Consider the following 14200-nt stretch of genomic DNA (forward strand, 5'->3'; position numbering starts at 1 on the left):
AAGTTTTATACTTTTTTTTGGAAATCGAATTAGAGTGCTACGGGAGCGGGTGGCCCGGTTTATTTGCTGACCAGTGTATTTATCCTCTAAAGATCGGAAAGAAGAAAACTTATTTTGAAATAAACCTGCCTTTTTCTTACTGTCTTTTGCTTTTCGTAACTCATACTTCAGAGGGGATACACTCTGCTTCACATTTTATAGCAATTGATCACGAATTTTAGCTAGACAGTATGGAAAACAGTCAAAATTTAGGGACACTTAACAGTGCTACCACCTACATTTGAAGTTCAATCTAGTTTACATCCCTATTGATGACTTTTAAGGTATTAATTGTTCTCTTAAGGGGTGAAAGGCTAGTAACGAGTTACTTTTCTGTGTTCAGATGCGAATACCAAAAGTGACTGCAACTTATCTTATGGCTACTTGTGGCTCTGCCAATAAGGATCCCAGATTTATGTGTGAATATTTTCAATCATGGGTGGAGCGTATTGTTACCTATGTTATTATAGAGGGTGTAAATCTGTACCGTCAGTGAATAGTAATACAAATCGAGTTGTATCATTTTTGAGTTATTAACATACACGTCTTGTTCAAAAAATCCTCTTTCTTTCTGTCTAATTCTCGTACGTAACTGTAGCTATTATAAAAACGGAGATAATTTGACACCGTAACGAATACTGAGGGAGATGATTCAGCTCATGTTTCAGAGTTAAAAATGGAATTTTCCTCAGTATTGATGTCAATTACATCCTGTATAACTACTATAAACCTCTGCTCTGTTTTATAAGTACATTTTGTAATGGATGGGTATCATTGTTTGATTTGGATTCCAGTACAGAAGCTGCATCGAGCACGAACTTTTGATTACTAAACAAATGAAGTAATTGCAAATAAAATAAAATGAAACAATAACATTTTAACATTGATTTTATTTAATAAATAATTTAGTACCTAAGTAATATAATAACAGAAATTTTAAAACAAAAAAAGGCAGAAGGCTGCTCGTCGTTTAAAGCTCGGTGAGGTATGAATGGGTCTTAATTCATCTTGTGATGGGATGTACCTTTGGATACTAGAATTGAGATATAGTTGTGAGCTTATATGGAAACAAATCGTGGCTAACTTTGCAAATAGACGTATCTGAAATTTTTAGCTAAAATAATTTGTATCTTATTGACAATTGCAAATGGTGCAAATTAGATTCGTCAAAAATTTCAGATACGTTTTTTTGCGACGTCAGCGACGAAATATTTAACTACTAATATGTTTCTGTGCTTACGAGGTTTTCTCAGGACTGGGCTGGGAGGTATAATATGGAGGAGGCCTGAGCTCAGCAGTGGAATAATACAGGTTTTTGATTGGGTCGGTAGTGGGAAGTATATTTTGTGTAAAATAATGTGGAGGATTCATCTCGCGTTCGTACTTCTTGTACGTGGAGCGGATCGTCAGCAACACGAGAGTGTAGAAAACTGGAAAAATAAAAAACAACATATAAAAAAAAGAATGATTTACGGCGATGTTTGGCCTCGGACCGGCGATGCAGCCTAAGGGTGGTATTAATAAACTAATCTCGGCGCTGAGACTGCCCTCAAGACCATGCTCAAGTCCCTGGTTTTATATGAAAACTGTCACATTGATACGATCTTGAGAGCAGTCTCGAAGTTGAGGTTAGTTTATTAATACCGCCCTAAGTGCTACAGGCTATAAGACTGTTATTATCTAAGCGGCACGCAAACATAGCCATCTCATTTCATCAAAAGAAAGTACAGCAATTCGCTCCATATACTTGAAAATTAATACGAAACTTGATGAACACAACAAAGTACAGGGGGGCTAAAATGGCCACATAGAAGCAATTCATCTTAGAAAGCAATATTGCTGTTTGACATTTGTTTGCATTGCGCACTTACTTTTATATGCGCAAATGTCAAATTGCAATATTGCTTTCTTAGATGAATTGCTTCGATGTACCCATTTTAACCCCCCAGTTGTTTGCTCCTTTAAAGCAGCTATGAATTAATACGAAACTTAATGAGCGAACAAACGTCAAACCGTCCATCATAATCGCTAGTTTAGCAAATGGTCCCGGGTTCGAATCCCGGTGGGGACATATCACAAAAATCACTTTGTGATCCCTAGTTTGGTTAGGATATTACAGGCTGATCACCTGATTGTCCAAAAAGTAAGATGATCCGTGCTTCGGAAGGCACGCCGTTGGTCCCGGTTACTACTAACTCATGTAAGTAAGTAGTCGTCCATGAGCCATGTGAAGGGCCTATGGCGGCTCAATAATTACCCTGACACCAGGGTTGATGAGGTTGGTAATTCACCTCACAGCCCACACGATAGACGAAAGTAAATGCTGAAACAGATCCTTAAACTTTCATTGAGAATCGAGAGACCGAAAAAGCGGCACTGTGGCGCACCCCGGACTTTTCATACAAAACTCCTCATTTCACACAGACACTACACGTTGACGTTATCGTACACGCGCATCTGTGTGTGTGACGTCTGGCGCCCATACGATTGAAAACTAAAGCACACCCTGGACACTTCATACAAATAATCTCATCTTACACAGACACTACACATTGACATTATCAACACGTGCAACTGTTTGTGTGACGTCTGAGGGCTGCTAATTACGATACCTATTTTAACCGTTATTACTTAAGTAATTACCTAGTACTACTTACGAAAGATGCTTTTATAATAACACACAAACAACATAAACAGCCTATATACGTCACAGGCCTCCCCTCAATCAACCGGAGGGGGTATGGAGCATACCCCCAATAATAATCAGTAACTAATACAGTATAGTAGTGTAGTAGTGTATTCAGTATTTTTGGTAGTGTTTTTATAATAATCAGTTAATATTTATTTATTAACCACACTATCTATTTCCCACCGGAGTAAGCAGAAACGATGGAATTCGCTTCGATTCTGAGACATTTCTCTTGCTTCCTCCACATTCATCATAAAATAAATAATGACTATCGCAAGCTGATTGACTGACGAGAGTTTTCAGCTGTCCGTTTGTAAGCAAGTAGCGTAAATAAAAATAAAGAATACTTACACAAAGTTATAACGATGGCTGATATAATATTCATGAACGTGACGAAGTTTGAGTAATTGTTGCGGAAGAGGAAGGTCAGGCAGATAGCTGTTGCTGTTGACAAGACAACGACGAGTACTCCATACACCAAGTATACTTTAAGGCATCCTGGTTTCCTCTGAAAAATAACATGAATAATTTGTAGACAGTGCTTTCCTCGGTACGGCCCATGCCGCACTGTAAGTGGAGGTGTCTCCTGCCGTGGCGTGGTGCTGGCGGTGGTAAAAACTTAAACTCCTTTGTTTAAAGCCACTATTTACTGGGTTTTGTATAGTTTAAATTTGTTACAAAATATGCGTGCCTATAAAATGCCTAAATATGTGTCCGTGGGTTGAGTGTTTTCAACACCCTCGGCAATCATCACATTGGCGTAAACAAACGAATGCAGTGTGTGTAGTGTGTGTGATTAATATCCTGAATTAAGTAGCGTCATCGGTTACGGGACCTCCGAGTTGTGGCCAAACGCTCAATGACTGGACAACGGAGGCCGTTTACAAGCTATTTCATCATCATCTCCTTAGCATTATCCCGTTTTTCACAGGGTCCGCTTACCTAACCTGAAGATTTGACAGGTCCAGTTTTTTTACAGAAGCGGCTGCCTTTCTGACCTATCAACCCGCGAAGGGAAAACCAGCCCAATACGGGTTAAGAGAAATACCTCCGAAAATGCATATCTCGGAATGTGGGTTTCCTCACGACGTTTTGAGCACGTGATAATCATTTATGGAAACATGAATTCGAAAACAAATTCGACAATCTTTGGTGTAGGCTTTTGGTTTAAAGTGAGAGGCGTTTAGAAGCTATATGACTTTATGGAGGTAATATAGGATAGACTTCTTTAAAATATTTAAGTACTCGTAAAACATGAATTACCTGCACAACACCTATAACAAGTATTATGGCGAAAACGAGTGCAATAATGGCGAATACTACAACCATCAACGAAGCACTTCTCACCATAAGATCTTTGTCATTTTCCATAAAGACTGAAGTTCGACGTGTGTTGTAATTCCACTCCCCAAGAGTGTAGCAGAATAAACCTAGGCTTGCTATTACAGCCAGGCCTGTGAATACCTGCAAATTAATACATTTAAATACATAAAACCAGAACGTGGACACTTCATACAAAAATCTAGCTCGTACCGTATGCCGCCTTGCCTTAAGCTGCCTGTCCATTGAAGCGCAAGCGAGCTTGCGGAGCGGTGAAACGGATTAAATATGTATTAACCAATAGGATTGACCAATCTCTGTCTACTGCAGCTGAGTGGAGTTTTTATGCAATCCTATTGGTTAATATTTATCCGTTTCACCGCTCCGCAAGCTCGCTCCGCTTCAATGGACAGGCAGCCTTATGCGTGCGAGCGGGACAGAGAATCCGCTCGCGGTAATTATACTAAATTGGTTCCCGTCATGGTGGGGGAAATCAAGCTCGCTTCAACAGTAGCAGTATTATTGTATATTATTCTAATTACCATAGAATAAAGAATAATAGATACTACATAATGAAAGGACACTCTTCACCCTGCACCAATTCGTATTGGTGCCGAGCTAAATTTACCTCTTCCCTCCGCTGGGTCTTAGCACTCTCTGGACACCTCATACAAAAACCTCCATTTCCACAGACACTAAAAATTTACGTTTTCGTAGGTACCCGCGCATTTATGTGTGTGACGTCTGACGCCCATACCATTGAAGACTAAAGTAAAACCGAGGGGGATGAGGTAAACCTAGCTCAGCCGCTGGTGGGGAGCGGAGAGTTGCCGTTCTATACGTAGTATTTTTCCTTATACTACGGGTTAGTGAGAACATTTACGAACATATAAAGTTTTACAGCACGATAAGCAGTCATTTCAAGTTTTATTTTAAAGATAAGTACCTAGATACATTTATTTCCTATAAGGGTAGACAGTGACCATACGAATTCGGCTTGCTTTTTTGCTTTTATTAAAATTGCTCGCTTACTTTAAAATCTATCTGAGTAAGTAACTTATCTAAAGTTTATAAATATTAAAACACAGGAATAAAAAATGAATAAGTACTTACAAAATTAAACATTGCGAATATTAAAGCTCCAGTTTCAACGTTTATCCCACATTTAATTTTGTTTCTTGAAGACATTTTGAGTACAGGAAACCTCACGACACAAACTATACTTGTATTAAGGAATTTTCTTTGTAGGTAAGTAAAATTCTTAAGTAAAACCGTGTTTTATGTCAGTCTTTAACAACATACACTAATACATGCAAAGCATCTCTACTTGGTCTGTGACTACAATACAAACTTAAGGAAAGGAAACTCAAATAAGTGGATTGGCGTGAAGTTCGCATCAACATGAAACAAGCTTAACCAACCTTAATAATAACCTCCACAAATGTGGAAGGCACTGCTAACTTGTAGCTATATTCAGAGGATAAAAGAATCTTATCAAATGTCATTACAGCCTTTATTAGGTATCCTTTTAAATTGACATAATGTCATCTATGATACTTACTTGCTTGCGGCAAATTTAAATTTACTTGCGTAAGTATTATAGGTAGGTAGATGAACATCATAACGTCGTCGCATTAAAGTGAAAACGTCGTGTCTTTTTTAAAAATTACATTCTGATGATTTCATTCAATGAGGGACTTTCCAGGCTACGTTCTTCCATTCCATTTGTCCGGCCAAGTAGTTAATGCCATCTGCGGCAAATCTACAATAAGTCACGTCAAAAAAAAAAAAGAAAAAAAATAAAATAAAAGGCTACGTTCTTCTAAAATAATATAGATGGCGCTATACAGATATAACGTGATAATTACTTACCTATTTTCTCATTAGTCGGGTACATAATTATTCAAAAATACAATGTTATGGCAGAAGCATAATAAAAATAATTCACGCTTGATAGTTGGACAATGTTTGGACTAGTGATGTTCCGGATATCCGTATCCGTATCCGCGGATATCCGAGATAAAAGAAAAATCCGTATCCGTATCCGTGTCCGTTACTTTTCACGCGGATCTTTTACGGATCTTTTTCAGGTGATTAAGTAGAATTATTAAATAAAAAGCTATAAAATTCCACTCAGATTGTTTTTATTTCTTAAAATCAAATATTTGGCACCTTTATATTGCAAAAAATAGATAGATAGATCTTTATAATGAAAGCAAGATAAAATATCACTTTTATAACAATGCAATAACTAAAACTTTAATCTTTTTTTTTAAGAAAATAAAGATCCGTATCGGTATCTGTATCCGCGGATCTTTACACTAAATATCCGTATTCAGATCCGTATCCGCGGATATACATTTTTAACGATCCGGCACATCACTAGTTTGGACCACATTATGTATATAATTATATTGCTACCTACTTATATTACTTCTCTTTTGATCAGAATAAAAATGGGTGGAAAATGTAATTGTGCCTGGGTGTAATAAAAAGGGTCATCGTTTATACCGAAAAACAAAGATTAAAAGATGTATTATGTCTGTTATCCATGAAATTGGAGGGTTAAACGAAGGGAAATCTTTACAGCGCTATCTATATTGTTTTTGAGGAACTTATTCTGGAAAGTCCTTCATTCCGGGTAAAAATTATAACCATATTTTTTACCTATATAGAAAAGTATATATATAAGTAAAAGTATATATTTATGTAAGTATATAATTATTATTTATTATTCATATTTTTTTTTTGTTATGTATCATTATATGTTTATTGCACCAGCCCGTGCTCCAATGAATAATCTTCTTTCACCCTAAGGTTGCCTGGCAGAAATTGCTGTTTAGCAATAAGGCCGCCTATTGTGCTTATGTTTTATTCGTATGTTTATGTCCTTTGTATATGTTGTTGTGCAATAAAGTATTATTGATTGATTGATTGAAAGTAGCAGCTTTGGCAACAAAAATTACATTCGAATTTGATTTTTCAAAAAAGGCGCTTTACTACGTGGTTTTCACTATAAGACAACGATAAGGAAATTGATTAAGGAAATATAGAAACCAGTTTTAAGTGATATTCTGATTCGCTTATTTTGATTATCTGGAATTCCCAGAATGCATAAAAGTTATATAACTAAGTAATTCTTTTATTTCAGTTTTTCCTTATCATAATGTATAATAAATAATGCATAATTAAGCACATATTTGATTGGATTAGATTGAGTTTATGTTACGCTAAATTTTTGATCAGGTAATTATCAATTATTTTTGTTTTACACCCCCGTTCCCTTCGAGTCAGAAATATTTTCGATTAAAATTTTAAAATTAAAATTTTAGGGAATGAGTGCAAAATAAATAACAAAACGTGTATCGAATATTTATTTATTAATTTAATAACTTATCATATATACAGGCAAGGCTATAAGTAGGTACAGATTATTACTTAGAGACTAGACAGGGAAAACTTATTTTTCTTCTCACAGTTCTGGTACAAAGTAGTTAACTATCTATAGAGAAAGAATCATAAGTATTCTAAATTAAAAATACTAATTAGTTATTACTATTCTAATTATCACAGTCGATTGACAACAAAATAAACTTTCACATTGCGTAGAAATAAAATAGGGGCCCGCAAATTGAGCCAATAGAATTGGATTATTTGTCGCGTAGGCAATCTATGGCTTATAATTATCACGACGTCGCCGTCTCCCGCGCGATTTGTGGGTGCCGTGTTACCTGAAGCTTATGCTACCCGTATAGACAGCATTTACCGTGCCGCGGATGCTTACTGCTTCATATACCTACACGTAAATATTTATAATTATGTATATGTACTATATCTACCATCTGCGAGCGAAAAGCTACCAATATAATCGAATATTTGAGCACTTCGAATATTTGTGATCATGCTGTTCACTATCTTAGATGCTCCCAGTAATCTTCAGGAGCCATCGGAGGTTGTTTAGACTTCTCAGCTGCGTCACACGTTGGCAGATCTGTATTAAATCAGTAAGATATAAATCATTAACTAATAATAAAATGTAATACTAAATAGGTACGATAAGGTGAAAAAGTCCAATCAGTTTCTAGCAAAGTAATAAATTAACTGGTTGCATGTAATTCCTTCTGGTTACATGTCGTTTCTGTAATAGACCAAAAACACCTACGAAAACATATTTTTTACAATTATGACAATTAATGGTTCATAATTTCACCATTGTTTACAAATAAATCCGCTGGTCTCAGTGACTGCACTTTTGCTCCTTGATTGTATCTATTTATTACTCGTGTAGTCTAACATATAATGTTATGGACCAATTATTAAATTGGCGATTATACATAATGTTTAAGGCAAAGTGATAAATTACCATCAAAACTTCATTATTTATCACATTGCCCAATCATTATTATTATATTAAGTATATTGCTACATGACATTTGGGCAATTTGATAATCAAGCTAATAATGAGACTGATTACCGAAATTTATTTTATTTTATAATAATGATGTCAAAACTTCAACTGTCAAAATTAATTTGAATATAGACTAGATAAATCCTATTAAGTACTTCGTTTCGTACCTAATTATAAATAGACAGTGGACAGAACTAACTTCCTGTCCAAATTAACATGTATGTACTTAAATACATGTTAACATTGCGGTGACAATAATTTAGTCAAAGACGAAACATCGCAATGAATCTGTTTTCTAAAGAATGAAAGACGCAACGAAACTGCAGAGCTTGCTTAAACAATACTACACAACTGCTTACCTATATACTACAGATCATTATGTAAAATACTCATTACTTTTCGCAAGGTACTGCATACAAAAATATCCGATCATACTTAGGTTTTAGGTTTCCTGTGATAAGGAGAGATCTTACATGATAGTCGATGTCTGATATTTTGCTGGTGCACAAGACGAACTTTCTCATACTTGTATGGCGCTCCCCACTTCTTTCTTATATTCCGTGATAAATTACGTCAAAAATAAACTTACCTGTGACTTCTAATGACTCCAGATTCTGATAAGTGTGGCGAACCATGCGAAGCACCAGCGCATACGACACTGTAGAAATTGAAATAAATATGTACTTATACTTGGGGGCAGCGCAGGACCGATCGTCGTGGAGATCCTTGGGGGAGGCCTATGCTTAGCAGTGGGCGTCATACGGCTGATGATGATGATGTATACTTTAACGTAATAACGACAATGATTGACAATGAAATTTTTTTTGACGTGACTTATTGTACGTAACTACTTGGTCGGACAAATGGGGAACGCTGAGGGCTCTCACCCGGTACAATATTTAAGACAACAAGCCTGCGTGGATGGGCGCGGGTCTCAAGTAGATACGCTTCTTTTTCTTTTATCTTGTGGTTTGTGAAGTGGATTACCAACTTCATAACCGACACGATATAAGAAGAGACTTACCAAAAGAAAAAGCTGCAGACATAAGGACGATACTATTGACAGGGACGCTGAATAGTGAGAAGCTGATGATCATTAATAAGGCTGCGATGTTGAACGCTACTCCGAAGTAGTAGTACACTTTGATATGAAGAGGGTTTCTCTGGAAGAAAAAGTACGGTTAATACATCGTTGCCTTAGTGAGAAGTAACAGCCTCTGTGGTCCAGTGGTTGCGCGTTGTGCTCACGATCCGGAGGTCCCGGATTCGATTACCGGTGGGGACATATAACAAAAATTACCTTGTAGTCCCTAGTTTGGTTAGGACATTACTGGCTGATCACCAGATTGTCCGAAAGTAAGATGATTCGTGCTTCGGAAGGCACGTTAACCCGTTGGTCCCGGTTACTACTTACTGATGTAAGTAAGTAGTTGTTACGTAACCCATGTCAGGGGCCTTTGGCGGCTCAATAGTAACCCTGACACCAGGGTTGATGAGGTTGGCACTCCACCTCACAACCCACACGATAGCAAAGGAGCGAAAAGTGCCTTTTTGAAAAATCACATTAAGGTGTGAAAACCTCGCAATAAACAAGTTGCAATTTAGGTCAAAATTTGTGGTTTAAATTCTTACTCGGAATGAAATTCATTAAAAGAAATCGTAGTTTTGTTGAAGAGAATAATTTCAGAATGTGTTTTGTTTACAATAAGCGACGATATATTAATCATATTAACGGGAAATGACATCGATAACGGGTGGCCTTTTTAAGGCCCCTGTACTTTATTGCGTTCATCAAGTTTCAGTATAATCTTAAAATCATAATTATAATCTTACAATGATTAAGCATGAGATCACATTTTAGATAATGTACATTTCTCATACATTCATATGAAACTTTATGAACGCAATAAAGTACAAGGGGGGTTAAAAAGCCACGTCTAAGAAATTCATCTAAAAATGCATTTGTCGACAAATGTCAAATAGCAATATTGCTTTTTACCTGAATTGCTTTGTTGTGGCCTTTTTAGGCCCCCAGCTATTTGCTCCTTCGACATAGTTATGCATTATTGCTTTCTTAGATGAATTGCTTCGATGTGGCCATTTTAACCCCCCTGCACAACATTCACCTATTTGTGAATTTTCACTGAACCCTGGCCTTTTTTCGTGAACTGCGGCACCCATATACCTTTATGTTTTCCAACTAAATATTAATTTAATGTGTGTATATTTTAATGTTGTAAATGTATATGCGTGTCGTAGATTTTACCTAAATAAACTTTTTTTTTTTAATTAATAATTGGATGAGTGGAACAAATGTGAAAACGGCCGTCTTAGCATTCAACTAGTTCAGGGTTTCAATACCAAGTGTGACCGTTAGTCGACTTCTCCTTCTTTCTAGTACCTCGGGTATAACAAAACAATATTATTAAGCATATCATCATCATCAGCCCATTAACGTCCCCACTGCTGGGGCACGGGCCTTCCTTCCCTATGGATGGATAGGGAGATCGGGCCTTAAACCATCACGCGGGCCCAGTGCGGATTGACGGTTATTAACGACTGCTAATGCAGCCGGGACCAACGGCTTAACGTGCCTTCCAAAGCACAGAGGAGCTGGAGATGTTTTTTTTTTGTGGTCACCCATCCTATGACCGGCCTTTGCGAAAGTTGCTTTACTTCAACAATCGCAGACCGAGCGCGTTTACCGCTGCGCCACCGAGCTCCTCAATTACTATTTATTATTAAGCATATAAATAATATTAAAACTACCTTTAAGCTCCCATTTAGCAGGAACGACGAGAATACCAGGGCGAGAGACGAAAATATCATCCAAATGAAGATCAGCCAAAGGGGTATGGGCAGAATGAACTTTGGATTGTTCAACAGTACATCATACACCCAGCAGCATAAAGCCAGGACACTGCAAGCGCTTGTAACTGCTACTAACACCTGGGGGGTTAAAATGGCCACATCGAAGCAATTCATCTAAGAAAGCAATATTGCTATTTGACATTTGTTTGCATTGCGCACTTACTTTTATACGCGCAAACGTCAAATTGCAATATTGCTTTCTTAGATGAATTGCTTCGATGTGGCAATTTTAATCCCCCTTGACCACATTCATCTATTTGTGAAATAAGAAAAAAGTTATAGTAGACCTACCTAGTACCTACAAAGAAAACAGCCAGAAGAGAGAAAACGTTTTTTTTTTTTCAACTGATCTATCTACTTAATAAGAAATGAGGGTGATGAGTTTGGTCATCCACCTCACAACCCACACGATAGAAGAAGAGATATATTTTTTTTGACGTGACAAATTGTAGATTTGCTGCAGATGGCATTAACTACTTAGCCGGATAAGAAGAGGTAAGAAATAGGTAGGTACAATTCATACATAGGGTTTTTTAATCATCCTTGAAATACAGAATCAATGTGCCAATAATTTGATGAACAACATTGGTGTTTTTTGACCAGTAGCAGATATAAAATGATCTTATACTGTTTAGTCTTTTATTCAGAGTGGCCCCTCAAACCAGCTACAATTATTTCATAGTTTCATATTCATTTATTGCATGTTATAAACATAATTAGAACAAGGGCACGACAATATAAAAGAGGCGACACGAGGCGGCTTAGTATAATAATAATTATAAAATAATGGCCCCGATTGCTGCAGACATCTGCTAATTTTTATTTTGATTAGTGAGCAATCATGCATAATTTATTTAAAACATAACAACATAAATAGCCTATATACGTCCTACTGCTGGGCACAGGCCTCCTCTCAATCAACCGGAGAGGGTATGGAGCATACTCCACCTCGCTGCTCCACTGCGGGTTGGTGGAGGTGTTTTTACGGCTAATTTATTTAAAATATTTCGTTTAATCCCATGATGAGTATCTCGCGTGCAATGAACTTTAATTATCCAATTGCTTAGTAGATAGGTATGTACATGTTTATACTTACAATATTAATAAACGCAAAACACAATGTCCCTTTTTCCGCAGAGATACACTTCATATTTTAGTTATTTTAATTTATGAGTAGGCAAGTAGGTACCTGAAACAACATTTAGTTTTTCAGAATAGTGCGCGTAGTTTTTTTCCGATTATAATTTCATAATTGTTTTACTTACCCACTTGAATCAATGCAAGGTTGACTAGAAGAGATCTCTATAGGTATAAATCCAGCTTTCATTACTTTATTTTCTTACTTTTTTGTAGGTAAACAGAGTTTTAAAAGATAAGATTTCATTGAACACAATCACTTCCCACTATTCGACATAAACTGCTCTACTGCTCGAAATTCAGAGCTTGATTTTGGAACGCGTTCAAAAACTTATACCTACCTACATATTAGTATGTATATACTATATACACTCAGCTGAATACTTGGTAAGACACCAACGAGGGAAAAGGATAGTTATACACAATATAACCTCTATCTGAAAGGGACAAGGCATTTGTGTATTACGCTCGATACGAAAAGAAAATTAGGGATCTACCTACTTTTTGGACTTGTTTACTACCGTAAGCTTTTCTTTTTACTTGACTGACTTATTACGTCATTATTAATCACAATCAAAGTAGCTAATATCAAATATCTCAAATGTCTTAAAAACGAAATAAGACGTTACCTACGTATCTACATTATTCCAAGAAAACCACGAAGAGGATTTTTGGATGTAAATTTTGTTAATAAAACCTCTCAAAAATGTGGTCTCACTGTGGTGGTTTTTACCTAGATTGAAATGAATTGAAAAAATCGAGGTTTTCAACCACGCCGACGTATAACCATTTCCCTAAACTTAATCTAGTGTTATGATCATATTACAAACATCTTATTCTGACAAGGAGGTATAAATAAACCTACCTACATGAATAAACTATGATAAAAAGTTGGTTACAGATCGCAGTTATTTATATTTTGGAATTCAGGGCAGTGTTTGTTTGTTTTTATTATACTTATTTATAGCAGTTTGACAACACATGAAGTGTGAAGGGCGCGAATTGCACATTATTTTTAAAATAATTGTGATTATAGGTACCTTTATTCCCTCACGAGTTATTTATTTTTAGGTATTACACGCACGTATACAGTATATTAGTGACATCGTAACGAAAACTTTCGATTCAGACCATGATTCCGAGTCGCAAAAGTATGGGTGTAAAATCTAAAAAAACACTAAAATTAACTCAGAATCATCCCCCTCAGTATTCGTTACGGTGTTACTAACACACATACAATACATTAACTTTTTATTGCACACAAAAGAAACACATTACATCTGTGTGGGCGAAATATTATCTGATGTGGTACAATTCGAAACCGGTGGTTACCTACCAGGCAATCTGTATCCTTCCGATACTACCAACGCGTGCCTGGATGCATGTGTTAGTACATTCTGTGTTATGGTTATAACTTAACATAACATTACCAGCCTATATACGTCCCACTGCTGAGCACAGGCCTCCCCTCAATCAGCCGGAGGGGGTATGGAGCATACTTCACCACGCTGGTCCGATGCGGGTTGGTGGTTTTTTTACGGCTAATAGCCGGGACCAACGAAGCACGGAATCATCTTACTTTTTCGGCCAATCAGGTGATTCAAGCCTGAAAACTCCTTACCAAACAAAGGATAGTCTCACAAAGTGATTTCGACAATGTCCCCATCGGGAATCGAACCCGGACCTCCAGATCTTGAGCCTAACGCTCTAACCACTAGACCACGGATTATAGGTAA

The 14200-nt window shown here is 36.8% G+C and overlaps 2 protein-coding genes across 7 annotated transcripts; both read right to left on the reverse strand.

The window, feature by feature from the left end:
* Positions 1-909: 909 nt before the first annotated feature.
* Positions 910-5444, reverse strand: LOC126373371 (uncharacterized). 2 transcript variants are annotated; one of them, XM_050019524.1, is made up of 4 exons: positions 5162-5444; positions 4076-4192; positions 3080-3236; positions 910-1469 (listed from the first exon to the last, which is right to left on the reverse strand). In XM_050019524.1, the coding sequence occupies exons 1-4, from the start codon at positions 5234-5236 to the stop codon at positions 1276-1278; spliced, it is 543 nt and encodes a 180-aa protein (XP_049875481.1). In that variant the 5' UTR covers positions 5237-5444; the 3' UTR covers positions 910-1275. The 2 variants fall into 2 exon arrangements, with proteins under 2 accessions (XP_049875481.1, XP_049875480.1); XM_050019523.1 differs by having other exon boundaries at positions 3992-4192; positions 5162-5435.
* A 2447-nt stretch (positions 5445-7891) lies between these two features.
* On the reverse strand, positions 7892-13072 carry LOC126373388 (uncharacterized). 5 transcript variants are annotated; one of them, XM_050019551.1, is made up of 6 exons: positions 12597-13033; positions 12424-12516; positions 11226-11405; positions 9481-9619; positions 9046-9114; positions 7892-8039 (listed from the first exon to the last, which is right to left on the reverse strand). In XM_050019551.1, exons 2-6 carry the CDS (start codon positions 12475-12477, stop codon positions 7960-7962), a joined length of 522 nt encoding a protein of 173 aa, XP_049875508.1. In that variant the 5' UTR covers positions 12478-12516; positions 12597-13033; the 3' UTR covers positions 7892-7959. The 5 variants fall into 5 exon arrangements, with proteins under 5 accessions (XP_049875508.1, XP_049875507.1, XP_049875511.1 ...); XM_050019550.1 differs by having other exon boundaries at positions 12593-13029; XM_050019554.1 differs by lacking the exon at positions 11226-11405 and having other exon boundaries at positions 12597-13072.
* Between the last annotated feature and the right edge of the window lie 1128 nt (positions 13073-14200).

The sequence above is a fragment of the Pectinophora gossypiella genome, chromosome 15, assembly GCF_024362695.1.
Source record: "Pectinophora gossypiella chromosome 15, ilPecGoss1.1, whole genome shotgun sequence".
Lineage (NCBI taxonomy): Eukaryota > Metazoa > Arthropoda > Insecta > Lepidoptera > Gelechiidae > Pectinophora > Pectinophora gossypiella.

What these genes read in the sequence shown, in the direction of transcription:
- LOC126373388 (XM_050019551.1), bottom strand. Translation starts at nt 12,477, where the DNA reads ATGAAGTGTATCTCTGCGGAAAAAGGGACATTGTGTTTTGCGTTTATT. An exon ending in GTTTTGCGTTTATTAATATT is followed by an intron (nt 11,406 to 12,423) that starts GTAAGTATAAAC and finishes TTAACCCCCCAG; the next exon opens with GTGTTAGTAGCAGTTACAAG. An exon ending in GGAGTCATTAGAAGTCACAG is followed by an intron (nt 8,040 to 9,045) that starts GTAAGTTTATTT and finishes GATTTAATACAG; the next exon opens with ATCTGCCAACGTGTGACGCA.
- LOC126373371 (XM_050019523.1), bottom strand. Translation starts at nt 5,236, where the DNA reads ATGTCTTCAAGAAACAAAATTAAATGTGGGATAAACGTTGAAACTGGA. An exon ending in TATTCGCAATGTTTAATTTT is followed by an intron (nt 4,193 to 5,161) that starts GTAAGTACTTAT and finishes ATTAATTTGCAG; the next exon opens with GTATTCACAGGCCTGGCTGT. An exon ending in TTGTTATAGGTGTTGTGCAG is followed by an intron (nt 3,237 to 3,991) that starts GTAATTCATGTT and finishes GTTATTTTTCAG; the next exon opens with AGGAAACCAGGATGCCTTAA.